General features: G+C 57.9%; 1 protein-coding gene across 1 annotated transcript; it reads left to right on the top strand.

Moving 5' to 3' along the window:
* The first annotated feature begins 812 nt into the window (after positions 1–812).
* On the top strand, positions 813–16250 carry NATD1 (N-acetyltransferase domain containing 1). Its single transcript, XM_015118822.3, has 3 exons — positions 813–1143; positions 10923–11041; positions 11702–16250. Exons 1-3 carry the CDS (start codon positions 1038–1040, stop codon positions 11816–11818), a joined length of 342 nt encoding a protein of 113 aa, XP_014974308.1. The 5' UTR covers positions 813–1037; the 3' UTR covers positions 11819–16250.
* Positions 16251–17361: the final 1111 nt, after the last annotated feature.

Raw genomic sequence — 17361 nt, 5'->3', positions numbered from 1 at the left:
ATTAACAAAATATTAAAAGTAACCTGTGTGATTCACTGCACAGCTATGGGCAACAGGAGTGCCCCTTCAGGTGAACGAGAGGGGAGGGTTGGGATCTAAGGTTGAGCCTTGAAGAGCCTAATTAAGTCGCCTTTCAAAGAAGTCTGAGCCCCAAGAGTCCTGTGTGCCTTCAATCAAGTCCCTGCCCCTTTCTGGGATTCAGCCTCCCCATCTGTGGAGTGGATCCAAGGATCCCCGAGGCCTCTTCCCGCATTTCCGCCTCCCTTGGGAGAGGTGGCATTTCACTTCTATCCCAAACAAGGCTTCACAGGACAATTCCTTCCCAGGAGCCAGTAGCCACCCAGGCTGCGCACACGGGTGGGTACGTGCTCCTAGCACCAGTAGCCCTAGGGCACTAACTGCGTGAGAATTCATGCATGTCTTTCATTGCCTTAGGCTTCTATTTGCTCAACTGTAAAATGTAGCCAAGCATACCTATTTCTCAGGTTTCTGGTGATAAATTTCAGCGCAGTGTTTACTGAGCGCTTCCTGTGCTCCAGGGCTTTGCTGTACACAGGTCGTGCACACAGCAAGTGCTTAATAAATGGTGGCTGCCATACAGGTTATTACGTCTTTTTAAGAAGGGTCCTTGCAGGGGTACCAAAGTTGCACGTGGGACAAACGCAGGACGGAAAAGCAGCCCGGCGCCCGGCGGCGTCCCGTGTTGTTTTGTTTGGGGCTGCGAGCGGAACGCGGCCGGCGCGGTCCCTTTAAGAGGTGACTGGAATGTATCAAAACAAAAAGGCCGCGCGTCCACTGGCTGCGCGCCGCACGTGACCTCACAGCTGATTTCCTGGCCCCCCCACCTCCTTTTTGTTGCTGCCGCCGCCGCCGAGTGTCAGTTTCAGCGCCGCCGCCTGCGGTCTCCCAGGCCCTAACTACCCCACCGCCTGCCGCCTGCGCCCGCGCCCGAGCCCCGCCGCGCGCCCGGGCCCTCGCCGCGCGTCCGGGCCCCCGCCGGCGCCGCCCGGGTCCCAGCGCCGCAGCCCCGCGCGCAGATGGCGCACTCGGCGGCCGCCGTGCCGCTGGGCGCGCTGGAGCAGAGCTGCCCCATCCGCGTGGAGCACGACCGCCGGCGCCGCCAGTTCACTGTCCGGCTCAACGGTAACGCGGCCCCGGTCCGCCCCGACCTTTTGTCTGCGAGCGAGCGGGACCCGCCGGGGCCGCCCCCTTTCTGGGCGCCCGTCCCCCGCGCGCCCGCGGCCCGGTCCCGGCCCGCCGCCCGGGAAGGCTGTTGCGAGCGTGCGCCGCGGGGTGGTCTCGGGCGGCCGGAGCTCCGGGCGCGAGCTGGGTTGCCCTCGGGGCCAGGTGGGGGCGCGGTCGGCGCTCCGGGAAGTGGAACGGGCTGGGCGGGGTCAGACTACCCGAGAGAACAGGGGCCAGGGCGGACAGGGGCCCCTGGAAAGGCAGAGGCAGGAGCTGGGGCTGCGCGGGTCTCCAGTCTCAGCCGCAGGGGAACCGCACCTGCTCAGGCCCAGTTGTTCAGGGCTGTTGGGCACCCACTGAAGGCTCCTGTTGGAGATCCTGGGAAGGTGGTCAGCGGTGACCTGTCCCCTTCTGCGGGTGTTATATGGCTTCTTGCTGCCCCTGGGAATCTTAGTCTTTCTACACTTGGGAGGTCTGCGGACCTGGGGCTGACCGCAAAAGGGGCTTGTGGTCCCTTGCGGGGAGTGTTGGAGGGGGATGACTATCACTATCAAGACTTCAGTGGCTCTGGGACTGGCCATTTGCCTCACTTCTGTGTGCCTCAGTTTTTCCCTCTCTGCAGTGGGAATAACACCAGTGCACACCCCACTGGCTAGCTGTAAGGATGAAAGACTGTGACAAATGTAAAGGATCAGACCAGCTCGTGGGGCATTAATAAGTGCTGGTAATTGTGGCCGGATGGTGATTCGTGAAGCCAGAAAGCAAGGGCAAGTCCTCCTTTAGTGTAGAGAAGTTTTTGTTTTTGTTTTTTGGAGACGGAGTCTCACTCTGTCACCCAGGCTGGAGTTCCTGTGGCACAATCTCGGCTCACTGCAACCTCTGCTTCCTGGGTTCAAGTGATTCTCCCGCCTCAGCCTCTCGAGTAGCTGGGATTACAGGCACCCACCACCACGCCCAGCTAATTTTTGTATTTTTAGTAGAGACAGGCTTTCACCATGTTGGCCAGGCTGGTTTTGAACTCCTGACTTCAGGTGATCCACCTGCCATGGTCTCCCAAAGTGCTGGGATTACAGGAGTGAGTCACCACGCCCAGCCGGTGTAGAGAAGTTTTGACTGGCCCATCCCGCTCAGGAGGTCCCAAAACTACAAAAACAGGGCCATGAACTCCCTGTGGCCCACCTCGCCCCAGTGGGAATGTCCAAGCTGGACCAGCCCTTAGAGGCCACTGTGCCCATTTTCAAGAAGGGAAGGTGGAGGGCCAGGAAAGGGAAAGGTTTGCCAGAGGTCAGGCCGAGAGTTGGACAGAGCTGGGATGGCCTCCTGACTGGTCTGACTCCCTGGACCGTGGGGCTCCTGTGAGCCACGTTTGGCTTCAGCCAGGAGAGGCCTCTGCCAGATCTCCGATGCTATTTGGAATGTGCCCAGTGTCGAGCCAGGCCCCACTACTGCTTCGTGGATGGGACTGTCACAATACCCTGACAATGTTGTGACATACTACCCTGTGTTACAGATGAGGAAACTGAGGCTAGAGACCTTAGGAAATGATTGCCCAGTATCACCCAGAACTTCACCGTTGGCCCAACCAACCCTACACCACCAGGCAGAGGCCAGTCCTGCTACTGCTGGGGTGCCGGCAGGGCTTAGCTGGCGGTGACATTCGGGGCCCTGGCCACTCTGGGAGAGAGAGCTGATGGCTTTCATATCCTCTCTTCTGAGGTTCCAGAGCGGCCTCTGGTTCCCTTGGGGGCTCAGGAGGCCCATTATCCTCAAAGATAGAAAGAAGAGGGGATACATTGGTTTTTTTTTTTTTTTTTTTTTTTTTTTCTCTTCCAAGTGGGTACAGCCAAAGGACAGCCCTCCAGAGCTGGCTGTGGTCAGGGCTGTACATGCCCAGCCATATTTCTAAACTTACCCCCTTCTGGAACTTACTGCCCAGATAGCTGACCACAGATGTGGCTGGGGATCTCCCCAGCCACAAGCCCAAGGGAGAGAGAAGAGGGAGGCCAGAGGCCCCCAAGGGAGTGGCCGTGCAGCTCAGGGTGGGGCTTTTCTGGGCTTCCAGGCCGCAATGGGTTTGGGTGTGTGTCTTGCGACCAGAGAAGGGTTGTCTGAGTCTGGACCCAGGCCTCCCTGAGCTGATCAGGACAACAGGCTGTGGTATCATTCCCGACCTGTAAGGCAAGCCTAGAGGCTGGCGCTGTTGTGCCCACTGAGTGATACAAACACTGAGGCTGAGGGGTCAGCTAGCCCCAGGCTCCTGGTGCGGAAGTGTTCCTAGGCTGTCCACATAGCAGAGCTAGGCCGATTTCTCTTCCTGCGAGCTCTGGTTCTGAGTGAGGGAAAAAGTTTGAGCAGCTTCGTTTATTAAGCACTTAACAGCGTTCTAGGAGGCCCGGTGCACCTGGAGTCTCTTTATTTCATAGCCGCACAGCACAGGGAGAGGGGAAACTGCATTTCCCGTATACAGATGGGGAGACTGAGACATGGGGAAGTGAAAAGACTTGCCCCAAGTCTTGCACCACAGAGGTGGAGGAGCTGTGATTCACCCCGTAAGTATTTGTTGAGCGCCTACTGTGTACCAAGCACTCTTAGGTGTTGGGGTCTTGTGTGGCTGACAGGGAGGGAAATGGACAAGAAATAGAGTCAGTTTTAATGTATCCTGGAAAACGAGGGCTCTCATGAGAGGTGCAGGGGCAAAGGTGAGGCTATGTTGGGCAGGGCTGCTGTTTAGAATCTTGTGTCCAGGACGCCCCTCCCTGGAGGATGGCATTTCAGTGAAGACCCGAAGGAGTCAAGAAACAGAGCTACAAGAGGGAATAGTGTTCCAAGTGGAGGGAACAGCAAGAGCAAAGCTCTGCAGTGCCTGCGATGCCTGGTGTGTGCAGGATGGATCGAGAGGTCATGGGGAGCACGTGGTGCAGGGCCTGGAGGCCGTTGTCCCGTGGGCTTGGCTTTGACTCTGAGGCACCTAGGAGGGTCCTGAGCAGAAGAAAGACAGGATGCCCTGGCTCCCTCTGGCTGCTGCTCTAAGGGGAGCAAACTGTGAGGACCAGGACAGAGCAGGGACGTGGTTACTTTACTAGTCCAGGCACTGCAAAGAGGCGTGGGAGAAACGCCTAAATCCTGGACAGATGTGGAAAGAAGCATGGCTGTGACTTGCTTTTGGGTGATGAGAGGAAGGCTTGAGCTCGGGCTTGTCTGATCCCACATCCCCGTTCTGAAATGCAAGCTTGTCATCACTTCGTAGATGGGGAAACCAAAGCACACAGCCTGTAGGCAGCTAAGCCAGAATCAAGCCCCTGGCCTTCATCTGAGGATGGTTTCTGAAGGTTGCAGACAGCTGGAAGAGATCCCTCCACCTCCTGGGCAGCCCCTTCCTCAGCCTTCCCTCTCCCTCACAGGCAGGGCTATGTGTCCCACTTGCTGCAAGGGAAGGGACACTTGAAGGTTGCAGAACCGTGGAACTTTCTGCATCCTCCCTAACCCCCATTTTGCAGACAGGAAGACTGAGGCCCCAGAGAGTCAGCTGCTGCCCCTGGCCTCCCTCAGCACCCCTGGATGCAGTGGAGCTGAGACCACAGCCCCAGGCCTTGGGAGGTGATCAGATCACAGCCCCAGTATGAGACCCCTGGCTGTGTTGGGCTGGGCTAGACCAGGGTCCTCTGGGGAGGGGAGGGACCTATGGCTGAGGCTCTCCAGGCTCACAGCTCCCTCTGCCTAATCCACCAATGAGCCACCACCATGTGGCTCCTTTCTGATCCAGGCTCTACTTACAGAGGTGCCGGAAAAGCCAGCCAGGGTGTCTGCTTGTCCTTGTCCAGCGCCACCGTTCCGGCAGCCTGGGCTCTGCCTCCGTCTGCCTCAGTGTCCTCATCTATATATTTTGATCCGCCAGCTCTTTTTGCGGGGCGGGTGTGGGCCGAGTGGAGAAAGCAGAGGTCAACACACCTTCTGTAGACTCCACATCTCCCAGAGGTCTTGCCCCTGTCTCCTGTCTGCAAGCTTTGGTCTTTCTCTGTGATCGCCTCCCCTGACAATTTCCTGGCCCGCTTTGGTCCTGAGGTTGGGGAGGGGCAGAGAGAGCATGGGGGTACAGAGACCCAGGGACGGGTCCCCCACGAGCAGAGTAGCTTTAACTTTTCTCAGACCAGCCACATGATGCTGGGGGGGGTTCTCACGCCCAGGAGGGAGGAGGGTGGTGGTGATCGTCCCGGGACAGGTGAGGTCTCTGGGGCCGAGAGATGTCGGGACTGGCATAAGATCACCTGGCAGAGTTGAGACTGGAACTGAGAGCCCTGCCCTGCCCTAGGCTTGCTCCTGCAGCTCCCAAGTGACAAGTACTGACCCCCTCTGTGCTAGTCTGAGGTCTGGAGCTCTCAAGGCAGCTCTTAGAGCCTAGCCCAGATAAGGACCTGGGGCCCGGACCAGGCCCAGAGACTGCGTGTGTCGTTGTGAGCTGAGACAGCAGGATCCACGGTGCCCAGAAATGAAAGCGTGGCTGACAGTGCTGCCCTGGTGTCCTGCTGTCCTATCATGGGGGCCGCGGGCAGCCAGTGGAGGCTTCTGGGCAGGTGACCTTTGGGCTCACCTGGAATGAGAAGGAAGGGTTCCCGGAGGCCCTGGGCAGAAAGGTGGCAGGCAGGGGAACAGCCACCAAAGCAGGGTGGCCAGAGAGGCAGCTGGACCCCAGGCACGTTTAGAAAGCTGTGTCCACAGCCCTGCCGAGGGTCAGGTCAGATGAGAAAGGCAAGGCGAGGAGGAGCCAATGACCTTGGTCAAGCTGTGGGGACTTGGGCATTTTCCTGGGATTTCCAGACAGGTTTGGGGCAGGACAAGGAGTTGAGCGCGAGGACCGGTATTGCATTTGTGGGCTGTGTTGTGGGTGTAGACACTTGTGACTGGGTGGCCCTCCAAGGTGGAGTTCAGGCCCTGGCCAGATGCTCTGAGGTTGCCGCCCAGGAGCCCGGCTCCTCGCCACCCACTGCCATGTGGTCTGGCCCATGTAGGGTGTCCATTTAAACTTGATCTTTTCCTCACGTGTAGCCCCACCACCACTATGGCCACCCCAGATGCCCTCTGTTCCCCTTTCAGCCTGAAGACCCTCCTTTGACTCAGCCCTATCGCCAGTCAACTCCACACACCTCCCTGACTCTCATTCCAGGTCAGCCCAAACATGACCTGTCCAGAGGCCTCCCCTGACCGCCCGCAGCCCCCATGATGGGAGCAGGACACCAGGGCAGCACTGTCAGCCACGCTTTCATTTCTGGGCACCGTGGATCCTGCTGTCTCATCTCACAGTGACACAGGCACAGCCTCTGGGCCTGGCCCAGGCCCCAGGCCCTTATCTGGGCTAGGCTCTAAGAACTGCCTTGAGAGTTCCAGACCTCAGACTAGCACAGAAGGGGTTAGTACTTGTCACTTGGGAGCCACAGGAGCAAGCCTAGGGCAGGGCAGGGCCCTCAGTTCCAGTCTCAACTCTGCCAGGTGATCCTACGCCAGTCCCGACACCTCTCTGCCCCAGAGACCTCACCTGTCCCGGGCCGATCACCACCACCCTCCTCCCTCCTGGGCCTCAGTTTCCCCATCTGTACATGGGGCTGTGAGAATCCTACCTGTTTAGTGGGATGGTTGTGAGGATTGTCGTGTGGAGAGAGCAGAGCACGAGCCTGCCTCATGCTGGGGCTGCACACGCTTGGGCCACCACTGTTCCTGTCCTGCTGTCTCCTGGGAGCCACAGCCCGAGGTGCGGGCCCGGCTGTGGGAAGGCCGGCATGCTGGTCCAGCCAGTTGTCCACAGGTCTGCCGCAAGGCCCTAGTGTGTGTCTGGCAGAGACAGAACAGCAGTTGTTTTAGTTGGACAAATATTTCTTGGGTGTCTACCCTGAGCTGGGTGCCTGGAATATGGTAGTGGCTGAGCTGTGCGATCACTGAGGGCCAATGGGAAGCAGAGGCCTCCCAGGGTCAGGCCCATCCATGGCCCAGGTGGCTACTCCAGAAACGCTGACGCAGGGCATGCACAGAGGAGCAGAAATGAGCTTGCCAGGCTTCTTGTGTCCACCTCCCTGCTCTGCAGGGACTGTGCTGGAGCAAAAGCTGAGCTCTTTTTGGTAGCTTGCAGGACTCTGTGTGGTCTGGCCCCAGGATCTCTGACTTGGCTTCCCAACCCTCACCCCCGGCTTGTTCGGGCCCAGCCACTCTGGCCTCCTTGCTCTTCCTTCAACCTCCTATCCCAGGGCCTTTGCACATGCTGTTCTCGCCAGTGGATGGCTCATACCCCACATCTCCTTTGGGGTCCCTGTATGCCCTCTTTACAGTGGCAGCCCTGCCCCTCCCCACCCACCCCTCCTCTGCTGTGTAGTGATCCTTGGCACCTGTCAGCTTATCACCTGTGATGTATGTATGTATGTATTTACAGACAGGGTCTCATTCTCACCCAGGCTGGAGTGCAGTGATACAATCATATCTCACTGCAGCCCCAAACTCCTGGGCTCAAGTGATCCTCCCGTCTCAGCCTCCCAAATAGCTGGGACCATAGGTGTGTACCACCATGCTCAGCTACCCTTTTTTTTTTTTTTTTTTTTAGATGGAGTTTTGCTCTTGTTGCCCAGGCTGGAGTGCGATGGTGCGGTCTCGGCTCACTGCAGTCTCCGCTTCCCGGGTTCAAGTGATTCTCCTGCTTCAGCTTCCCAAGTAGCTGGGATTACAAGTACCCGCTACCACGCCCAGCTAATTTCTGTATCTTTAGTAGAGATGGGCTTTCACCACGTTGGCCAGGCTGGTCTCGAACTCCTGACCTCAGGTGATCCGCCCGCCTTGGCCTCTCAAAGTGCTGGGATTATAGGAGTGGGTCACTGTGCCTGGCCAACTTTTATTTTTATTTTTGTAGAGACTGGGTCATCATGTTGCCCAGGTTGGTCTCCAGCTCCTGGGCTCAAGCGATCCTCCTACCTCTGCCTCCTGAAGTGCTGGGATTACAGGCATGAGTCACCGTGCCCGGCCCCTGTATTATTTATGATTATATTACTTATTATGTGTCTTCCTCAGTAGGTAAGATCCATGAGGAAGAGTTCCATCAGTTTTGTTCACTGCTGCCTGCCCTGCAGCCCAAACACTGCTGGAACATAGCAGGCCCTTAATGAGCCTGGGGTAATTAAATGGCCAGGTTAGGTAGGCAGCTCCCTTGGTGACCGGGTCAGTCTCAAAATAGCCTCCTGTCTCTGCTCGCCTGTCCTGGGTGAGTTGAATTAACCCCAGCAGGTGGGGAGCCAAGAACCACATCCCTTGCTGCGTAGCCAGGACAGGCGGCAGTGGCCACAGCTGGGCCTTGGCCAGGGTGGCAGGCACAGTCCACAGAAGGACAGTCAGGCCCACAAGGAGGAGGCAGCAGGGCCGGTGTGGGGGCGGGGCTGCAGGCATGAGGGGAGTGGGGCTGGGGAACCCTCAGCTGGGCCTGGCGGGAACGGGGAAAGGGCATCGGTCAGAGGGAAATGCCTAGGCGATGGCGGGTGCAGGAAGTAGCAGGTGTGTTGGTGGAGCAGAAAGAATGGCTGTGGCTCAGGACCTGCGGGCCTGGGCTCCAGCGTCATCTCGGCCTGCTGTGTGACTTGGATCCCTGGATCTCAGTAGTTCCTCCTCTGGAAATGGGGAGATGAATTGTAGCCATCTCCTGAGGCTTTGGGGAGAATCAAAGGAGAGACCAAGGGCCAGAAAGCCTCCTTGCTGCCGTTGGCCCCGGTTCCGGTGGCCCTGGACTAGTGGTTGGACCTCTTGGCCCGTCAGCCTTCCCCTCGTGTCACCCAGCGCAGGCTTTAGGGGCAGATTCTCTGGGGCTTTGAAGTTAAAGCACGTGAAACACAGCGTGCTTTTAAAGAGTGGAGAAAGTGCCGGCCGGGTGCGGTGGCTCAAGCCTGTAATCCCAGCACTTTGGGAGGCCGAGATGGGCGGATCACGAGGTCAGGAGATCGAGACTATCCTGGCTAACACGGTGAAACCCCGTCTCTACTAAAAATACAAAAAACTAGCCAGGCGAGGTGGCGGGCGCCTGTAGTCCCAGCTACTCGGAGGCTGAGGCGGGAGAATGGCGTAAACCCGGGAGGCGGAGCTTGCAGTGAGCTGAGATCCGGCCACTGCACTCCAGCCTGGGCGACAGAGCGAGACTCCGTCCCAAAAAAAAAAAAAAAGAAAGTGCCAGCGTGTTGAGTCTCCCACCTTGGAACCTCTGCCCTGGCCATGCCCCTGCACCACCTTCCCGGCACTCCCCTCTCAACTCAGAGGCTTTGGGGAGAATCAAAGGAGAGACGGAGGGCCACTGAGCTGGGCACGGTGACTTCCCCTCCATTGGAGGGGCCTCCCTGACGGCCCCCTCCCAGCTTGTTTATTTCATTCACACACTTGGCGCTCCCTGAAACTAGAAACCTCAGTGTTGTCCTAGGCTCCCCTTTCCCTGCTCGACCACATCCGAGCCATCAGTAAATCCTGCTGGCTACACTTTCAGATACCATCCAGTCAAAACACTGCTCCACACAGCCACACTGCCCCCGCCCTGGTCTGTGTTCTGTCTTCACCCTCTGGGCTCCCTGCCCCTGCTCCCCATCCGTTCTCCCCACAGTGGCAGCAGAATCCGTGAATCGCATCCGTCCCTTTGCTGAGGGGCTTCCAGTGGCGCCCAGCTCAGAATGCTTAGGAGGCTCTGCAGGACCTGCCCTATCACCTCCCTGCCCCCATCTCTGCCCTTCCCCTCAGCCACCCCACTCCAGCTGCCCCTCATTCAGGCCCACTCCCGCCTCAGAGCCTTTGCAATGGCTGTTCCCTCTGCCCAGAACACCGTTCCCTCAGAATGGCTGGTGCCCTCTCCTTCCTGTCTTCACCTGCCCCCATTCCCTGGCATCCTACACATCCACTTGCTTTTCATGTTTATTCTTCCTCCCGTTTGGGTTTCATGGAGGTAGGACTCCTTGTCTGGCTTGTTTGCTGCTATATTCCCAGCATCTGAAACAGTACCTGGGGCTCAGGAAACATCTGATGGATGGATAAGTGGATGGGTGGGTCGATGGATGGATGGGTAGGTGGAGAGGCAAACAGATGAGACACTGAAAACTGTGGTTAGGAAAAAACTTCAGTTCATTGTTTGCCCAGCAGGAGTTTGGGGTGGACTGGTGAGCTCCAGGCCTGGCAGGCCTGGTGGAGTGTGAAGACGCATTTGTTACTGTCTCCCGTGTCCAGCGTCATGGACTCTGCCACGGGCCTCTGATCTTGCCTGCTGCATCTCGGTCAGGGTCCAGCAGGTGGTCCTGATGCGTGGCACAGCGCTGCCTCTCTTGTCTCTTCATGCTCTGCCTTAGTCGCAGATTTGCTGAGCCCTGTTCTGTGTCCAATGCTGGGTCCTGGGGCCAGATCCGGGGGTGTGGTGGGGTGGGGATGCAGAGAGCAGGGCTACAGAAGGGGTGGTAGGGCTCTGGGATGCTAAGACTGACGTAGTAGCAGAGGTTCAGGTGTTCTAAGCACTGCTGTAAGCATGTCACAGAGGTTACCTCATTTAATTTTCCAAACCAGCCTATGAAGGACATTTTATTGTATCCCCACTTTATGGATGAGGGGACTGAGGCGCCGAGAGGTTATTCAGGATTTAGCTGTAGCAGTTGAATGGCCCCCAATGCCTGTCCCTCCACCCCAGTCTCTGCACCTGAGACCACTGGGATGGGAGTCAGCATAGGCTTACTTGTCTCCACAACCCCCAGGATGTCATGACCGGGCCGTCCTGCTCTATGAGTACGTGGGCAAGCGGATCGTGGACCTGCAGCACACCGAGGTCCCAGATGCCTACCGTGGGCGCGGCATCGCCAAGCACCTCGCCAAGGTAGGGTAGGCAGGCGGCAGGGCCAGGTGGGAGCGGGGACGTGGGGGCTGCCACCCTCCCTCAGAGGAGACGGTGGCCCTGGTGGCCAGTCCAGCCTGCTTCTTGGCCCTGGGTCCTCTCCAGGCCGGTGGCAGCGTTTCTGGGCCCAGGCTCCTGTTCAAGACCCTGGCGTGGCTGAGCCTCCAGGATCCTTACACACCTCCTGTGTGGCAGGTGCTTCGTGGGAGCCCCATTCCCGCCCCCAGCCCCTTCATCAGGGAATCCCAAATCCCAGGCTGTCTGGAGAGAGGTTTGGGCTTGGGGAAGGGAGTTACAGCCAGAGCAAAGCAGGCCCTGAGGGCTGCTGCTGGGACTTAGCTGGGCCGTGGGCAGGCTTCCCTCCTCCACCCTCACCCCGCCAGGAGAATTGCAGGCAGCCTTTGCCCTCCATGCTGTCTGGGGCATGGGAGCTTGTACCTCCCTGAGGAGACGTGATGTGTTTTTCCCTTGTGTACTGGACCAGTCTGTGGGGATCATCCCAGGTGATGCTGAAAGAAGAGAATTACTGAGCAGGGCAAAGTGGGTGGCCAGGGAGCCGGGGCCTGGGGAGGGAGCAGACGATGCCACCTTTCTGGTGCCGGCTGCAGGCCCTGACCGCTGTCCTCTCTGCCCGGCTCCCAGGCCGCCCTGGACTTCGTGGTGGAGGAGGACCTGAAGGCCCATCTCACCTGCTGGTACATCCAGAAGTACGTCAAGGAGAACCCCCTGCCGCAGTACCTGGAGCGCCTGCAGCCGTAACCCTGGCCTGCAGGCGGGAGCGCTCCCTGCCGGACTCTTCCACGTGGCCTTTGCCCGGCCCTACGTGCTCTCAGGAACCTGGTCCCACTGGGAACAGACTCAGAGTTATTTTTGTAAGGACACTTATCTGTGCTCCACGTCCAGATCCCTGGAGGCCGCTGACCAATGATGGGCGGTGACCCGGTAACTGAGGTGGCAGGGAGGCCGGGTCATCCCGGCAGCTCCCTCTCTGCAGAGACCAGCAGCTTGGTGGGAGGCCTGTGGGCCGCACTAGGGGCTAGAGCCAGCCTGCATCCCGCCCGCCGGGTTCCACGTGGAGATCAGCAGGAGGGCCAGTGCGGGACCCCTGCTGCCACCTCTCCTGGGCCCGTGTCCTTTCTGGAAATTAGGAAGGTGTGCCCCAGAGCCAAGAGGAGCAATAAGAAACCTCGTGTGCCAGCTTCTGAGGGTGGCAGCGCCAGACCCCACCTGCCACCAGCGCTGCCCCTTTCTCAGACCCCCATCCCCAGTACAGGCAGGGCCCTGGAAGGGAGCAGCTCTCGCTGACAGAAACCAGGAGAGCGAAGGACGGAGCACTGGCCAGGCTCAGTTGCACGTGCGGTTCACACATGTGAACACACAGGATGTGGTCTACAGGCGGGCTGGTGGTGGGTGCCGTGGGTGTTTTCCTCTCCTTGGTACCGCCACCTTTTTTTTGGCCTCTCGTGTAGGTTCTGCAGGAAACCAAGACCCCATCCCCCTGGGCTGCTGTCCCCTATACCCTTGTCTGCTGGGAGCAGCTCCAAGGGGGCCTGAGCAGCTGCAGGCCTGCCCCTTGCTGGCCTTGGCCACCTGCCTGAGCCTTCTCCGAGAAGATGCCTTGGAGCTGGGGTGGGAGAGAGGCTGACTGTTCTCCAAAAACGTCATCAGCATCCAAGAGGAAGAAACATCAGACGGGTTTCTGTGCCGCTGCCAGACATCAGTGTCCTCTTTTGGGCTGGCTAAGCTGGATACACTCTGCTGCCCATCCGGCCCTGGGCTCCTCCCCAACCCAGCCTTCCTGGGTGCAGTCCAGGAGACACACCAGCACACTTTGGTGGGACCAGCCTTTCCCGGGCATGCTGGCTTCCCCTGGGGCTGGCTCAGGTCCTGCCCTCTTGTGTCAACTCTAACAAGGGTCAGATTCGTCCCTGCTCCTCTAGAGCTGGAGGGTGACCCTGGAGCCAGGGGCCCTTTAGGGCTGAGACATTGGTTAGTCAACACCACATCCCTTGGGAGTGATGCATTCCCACCAGGCTTCGGGGGGTGTCAGGCTGGGCTCTGGGCAGTACAGGGAGAGGTCGACTCCCCCGGTGCAGCGGCCGTGGTTGCCATGGTGACTCCTCCCTTTGACTCCATGCGCAGGCGCTGGCTGGCCTATGGTTGCATTTTCCACTCACCTCCTTGCTATCCCCAGTCTTGGCACCGAGACCCCCCGCATTCCTTCTCCAGCCACAGCAGCTCAGGGGTCTTCCTGCCTGGACACAGGACCATGGAGACCTGCATGTGCAGGGAGGCCTGGCATCCTGCCGATGGGGGTCCTGGAGCCCCAGAGTCTCCTCGAAACCCCTGCTGTGGGTCACAGCGTGGACCAGCAGGGGTCACCATCCCGAGCACCCCCCCCCATCCCTGCCCCTTGCCCTGTGGCAGATGCTCCTGCCCTGGCCTCCAGGAATTCGGCTCTTTTGCAGAGGGCTTGTGTGAGAGGTCGGAGGCAGGAGGTGGGCTGAGCTGCTCCGGGTCCCCTCCACGGCTAGGGGTGGCCCATTGCTGGCAGAATTTAAGGAAAGAGGAAGTTGTAGGCACAGAGGATGGGCAGCCAGGCCTGGGCCTTCCCCTTACTGTCCCGGGGCAGCAGGGCTAGGGGCCTCCTTTCCCCTCCCTAAGGTCACCCCCTTCCCATCCACACGTCCCTCCCCACGTTCAAGCACATAGTCCATCATGACCCCCCAGGAGCTCAGTGAGCTGAGGCCGTGTCCCTGTGGCCTCCAGCCCACCTTGCAGTGGCAGTACAAGGAGGCCCCCACAGGAAGCCCTTGAGAGCCAGGAGGGAATGGGCCTGGCCCCACCCTGTTCCCACGCTCACCTAAGATTCCTCCCCCTGTGTTCTAGCAGGTGACTCTCCATCCGGCCAGCCCACAACCAATACTTGAACCAGGAGGGTTGGGGTGGTGGAGGCCCGCAGAGGCCCTGGGCCCAGGAACCGAGGCTAGGGCTTTCTCAGGAGGCCTGATCCAAGCTCCCGCTCGTGTGACCTGGCCTCGCCTCGGGCTGCCTTACATCACCGCTAACCCACGCCGGGGCTAGGCAGGGCTTCGTGGGACCTGGCCCAAGGTCTCCAGCAGAGCAATAACCACATCTCCCCAGGTCAGGTCACCACAGACACCCTGCCCTGGAGCCCCCAGCCCATCCCGTCTGGTGCTACCCTGTCTGCCTGGCAGCCCAGCCTCACCCCTCCCATCGGGTCACCTGGGAGTCCTTGGTAAGGATGCCACCACATGGGGCCGGTTTATGCATCTGGGCGAGAGCCAGAGTGGGGCAGGGGATGCTCGGGGGCCTGCAGGTCTCCCACAGAGCTGCTTTCCTGCCCGCCTCACCCTGTGGGTTTCTATTTTCTTGCCCGGTCAAAATAGGCAGTGACTCGTGCCTTCCCTCCTCAGGGCCCGTGGCAGGGTGTGGACCCAGCTGGCCCCGGGACCGCCCCCTTCCTCATTCTCCAAGCTCCTCAGCAGGTCTCAGAGGAACGTTTCCGTAAAAGGTGTGGCCTGACTTGCAGTGCTGTCCCCATGCTGTTGCCTTCCCCACAGCAACCTGCTGGTCAGCCCTGTCCTTAACTGGTGGGGTGGTTTAGGTGGGATGGGGGAGGCGGGCTTCCCTACCTGGTCTGGCCTCTCTTCTCAGTCCTCAGCCCAGCCTTCAGTGTGGAGAGCGAGACCCTGAGTGGCACTGGGGCTTGGCTGAGGTCTCCCCGCAGGATAACAGTGACTTTAGGACCCCAGACCCCAGTCTGGGCAGCTCTGCCTTTCCAGCTGGCCCAGCCCCCACATTACAGTTCCCTGTCATCTCCAGGTGCAAAAGCCCACAAGGCCACAGCCCAGCTATGAAGCAGAGTGACTTTGTGGGGTTTCCTAGGAAGGGGCAGTGATGTCATCATGCATGAGATCCGCTGTGCCATAAGAAGTCGCTCCTTTGGGATTTCTGGTCCACTGCAGGGAGGTGAGGCCCAGCCTCATGTCAACACATGCCCATCAAGGAAAGCTGTGGCTAATGCTTACAAAACAAGTGAAAATCTTGCACCAGGCCCAGGGCCACATCTCATTCCATGCCAGCTGCTGAGGGAGGGAACAGACTGCAGGACAATGTCTCCTAGTTCCCACTCAGGGTTACATGGCTACTCAGAATGAAAGAGAAAGTGTCAGGCCCGTTGCAATCTTTTTGTTTTTGTTTTTGGAGATGGAGTCTCGCTCTGTCACCCAGGCTGGAGTGCAGTGGTGTGATCTTGGCTCACTGCAACCTCCACCTCCCGGGTTCAAGCAATTCTCCTGCCTCAGCTTCCCAAGTAGCTGGGATTACAGGTGCGTGCCACCGCGCCCAGCTAATTTTTGTATTTTTAGTAGAGACGGGGTTTCACCATGTTGGCCAGGCTGGTCTCGAACCCCTGACCTCAAATGATCCACCCGCCTTGGCCTCCCAAAGTGTTGGGATTACAGGTGTGAACCACCTCACCCGGCCCCGTTGCAATCTTATTCCACTTTGTTTTCACAGCAGTCCCGTGACATGCCTATTATTAGGCCTATTTGATAGATGAGACTGAAACTCAATCGGGGTCACAAGCCAAAGCCCATGCCACTTGAAGGGCTCAGGATCCAGCCCAGCTCCCGTCCTCTTGGTGGCATCGAGCTTGTGTGATATGAGGTCTTATGTCTGCTTGTGGTGACAGATGGCCTTGAAAGCAATAAACATAAAACTTCCAGCAACTTCCCACTCAGCTGCAAGCCTGCGAAGGGTCCTGCCTCGAGCCATAAGGTGAGCGGCTAACCAGTGCTGGGCTGGTATGGAGAAGGCTGAATCACCTGTGAGGCTGGGGTTGTAGGCAGGAATATTCACGGAGCCCCTGACCATACACTCACACTGCTCTTCCTCAGTTCAGGGTTCTTGGATTTGCTCAAGTCCACCCAAATATCCCTTTACGATTCTCAGGGTCCCACTCCTTCCAGATCCAATGCCCTAAATTTTACATAAGAGTTCCGGCTCCGTCTCAAAAAAAAAAAAAAAAAAAAAAGAGTTCCGGCAAGGCTGTGAATTCAACTTGTGTTGTAACTGCAACCTGCAGGATCAAATTTAGGGTTATGTTTTCAGTTGTATCAGTCTTATGGCTACAAGATATTAAAGAGGTTCTTTTCTGGTTATCCAAGATGCTGTCTGTTTTTCTATCCAAGTCTTGAGTTGGGTTTATCACTTCTGCTGCCTCCAGTGTAGTCAGAAGCCAACAGTCTCTCTAGCTGTCCCCGTGACATGAAGGGCTTCAGCCATTTGGTCTCCAGCTTTGCCTTCAAGAGACACCTCACCCCAGGCACTTAAAATAGGTGATGTTGTAAGGACTAGTTTTGTCACTGAATGCTGTGACTTTTCCAGGGTACCACATCCCCTCTGACAGTGAGGTCATTACTGCGTTCCAGCCCAATCCAGGCAGATAACCAATCCCCGATTTCCAGCATTAAGGGTCTATTTCTAGGAAGTCATTCCTGCTACCAAGGACATTATCAGTCAGTGAAGAGTCAGGAAAATGGAAATTGCCCAGGCGCTTCAGAGTGGATTTAATGCAGGGGACTGGTTATGAAAACTGATGGAAAAATGAGAAGAGAGAGTGAAAAGGTGAGATTGCCCAAATATTGGTAAGTGCAGGAAAAGTGCACTTTTACATGGAGGCTGGAGGAACAGGTGTCACCCAGAAGTGCCTGGGGATCACAGGGCTGCTGAGGGTGCTCCTGGTAGAACCTTGCTGGCTGAACAAGACCAAGGTGTGTGCCTGCCTGCTGATGACTGCTGCTGTTGCCAGCACTAAAAAACCCCCCAGATCCAGGAACTTTACTGCCTTCTGATTGATCAGTGCTTCCTACCAGTGGGAACAAATTGGAAGCCCACTGGTAAGGGCTCTAGCAAATGTAGTTTGCAGGCTTCCAGCCTCTCTGTGATCAGAGGAGGGAAGGGATCTGGCAACCAACCAACAGACAGTCAGGGCAAGCAGAAATATTCTTACCTGCAGGGGCTGTGGCATATGACATAATGCCAGTCCATTGGTACCAAGGCTGAGGCAAAGCATCTAGAGGATGACAGGCCCCAGAGCCAGGCAGACCAAGAATAGATGGATAGTGGGTAGATGGTTGGGTGATAGATGGAGGGGTAGATGAGTGGGTGGGTGGGTAAGTGGGTAGATGGATGTGTGGATCGGTGAGAGAATGGTTATTAGCAATACCAGCGCATCATGCACTGGAGTGCTAAAATTAAAAGCTCCTTTGTCTTGG

This window comes from Macaca mulatta, chromosome 16 (genome assembly GCF_049350105.2).
Source record: "Macaca mulatta isolate MMU2019108-1 chromosome 16, T2T-MMU8v2.0, whole genome shotgun sequence".
NCBI lineage: Eukaryota > Metazoa > Chordata > Mammalia > Primates > Cercopithecidae > Macaca > Macaca mulatta.
Note: the sequence above shows the minus strand (reverse complement) of the source record. Positions and strands in the feature narration are given on the sequence as shown.

Bases quoted from the DNA above. Each gene is read 5' to 3' on its own strand.
- NATD1 (XM_015118822.3), top strand. From the start codon at position 1,038: ATGGCGCACTCGGCGGCCGCCGTGCCGCTGGGCGCGCTGGAGCAGAGC. The intron at 1,144-10,922 runs GTAACGCGGCCC...CACAACCCCCAG, and splicing joins GTTCACTGTCCGGCTCAACG to GATGTCATGACCGGGCCGTC. The intron at 11,042-11,701 runs GTAGGGTAGGCA...CCCGGCTCCCAG, and splicing joins TCGCCAAGCACCTCGCCAAG to GCCGCCCTGGACTTCGTGGT.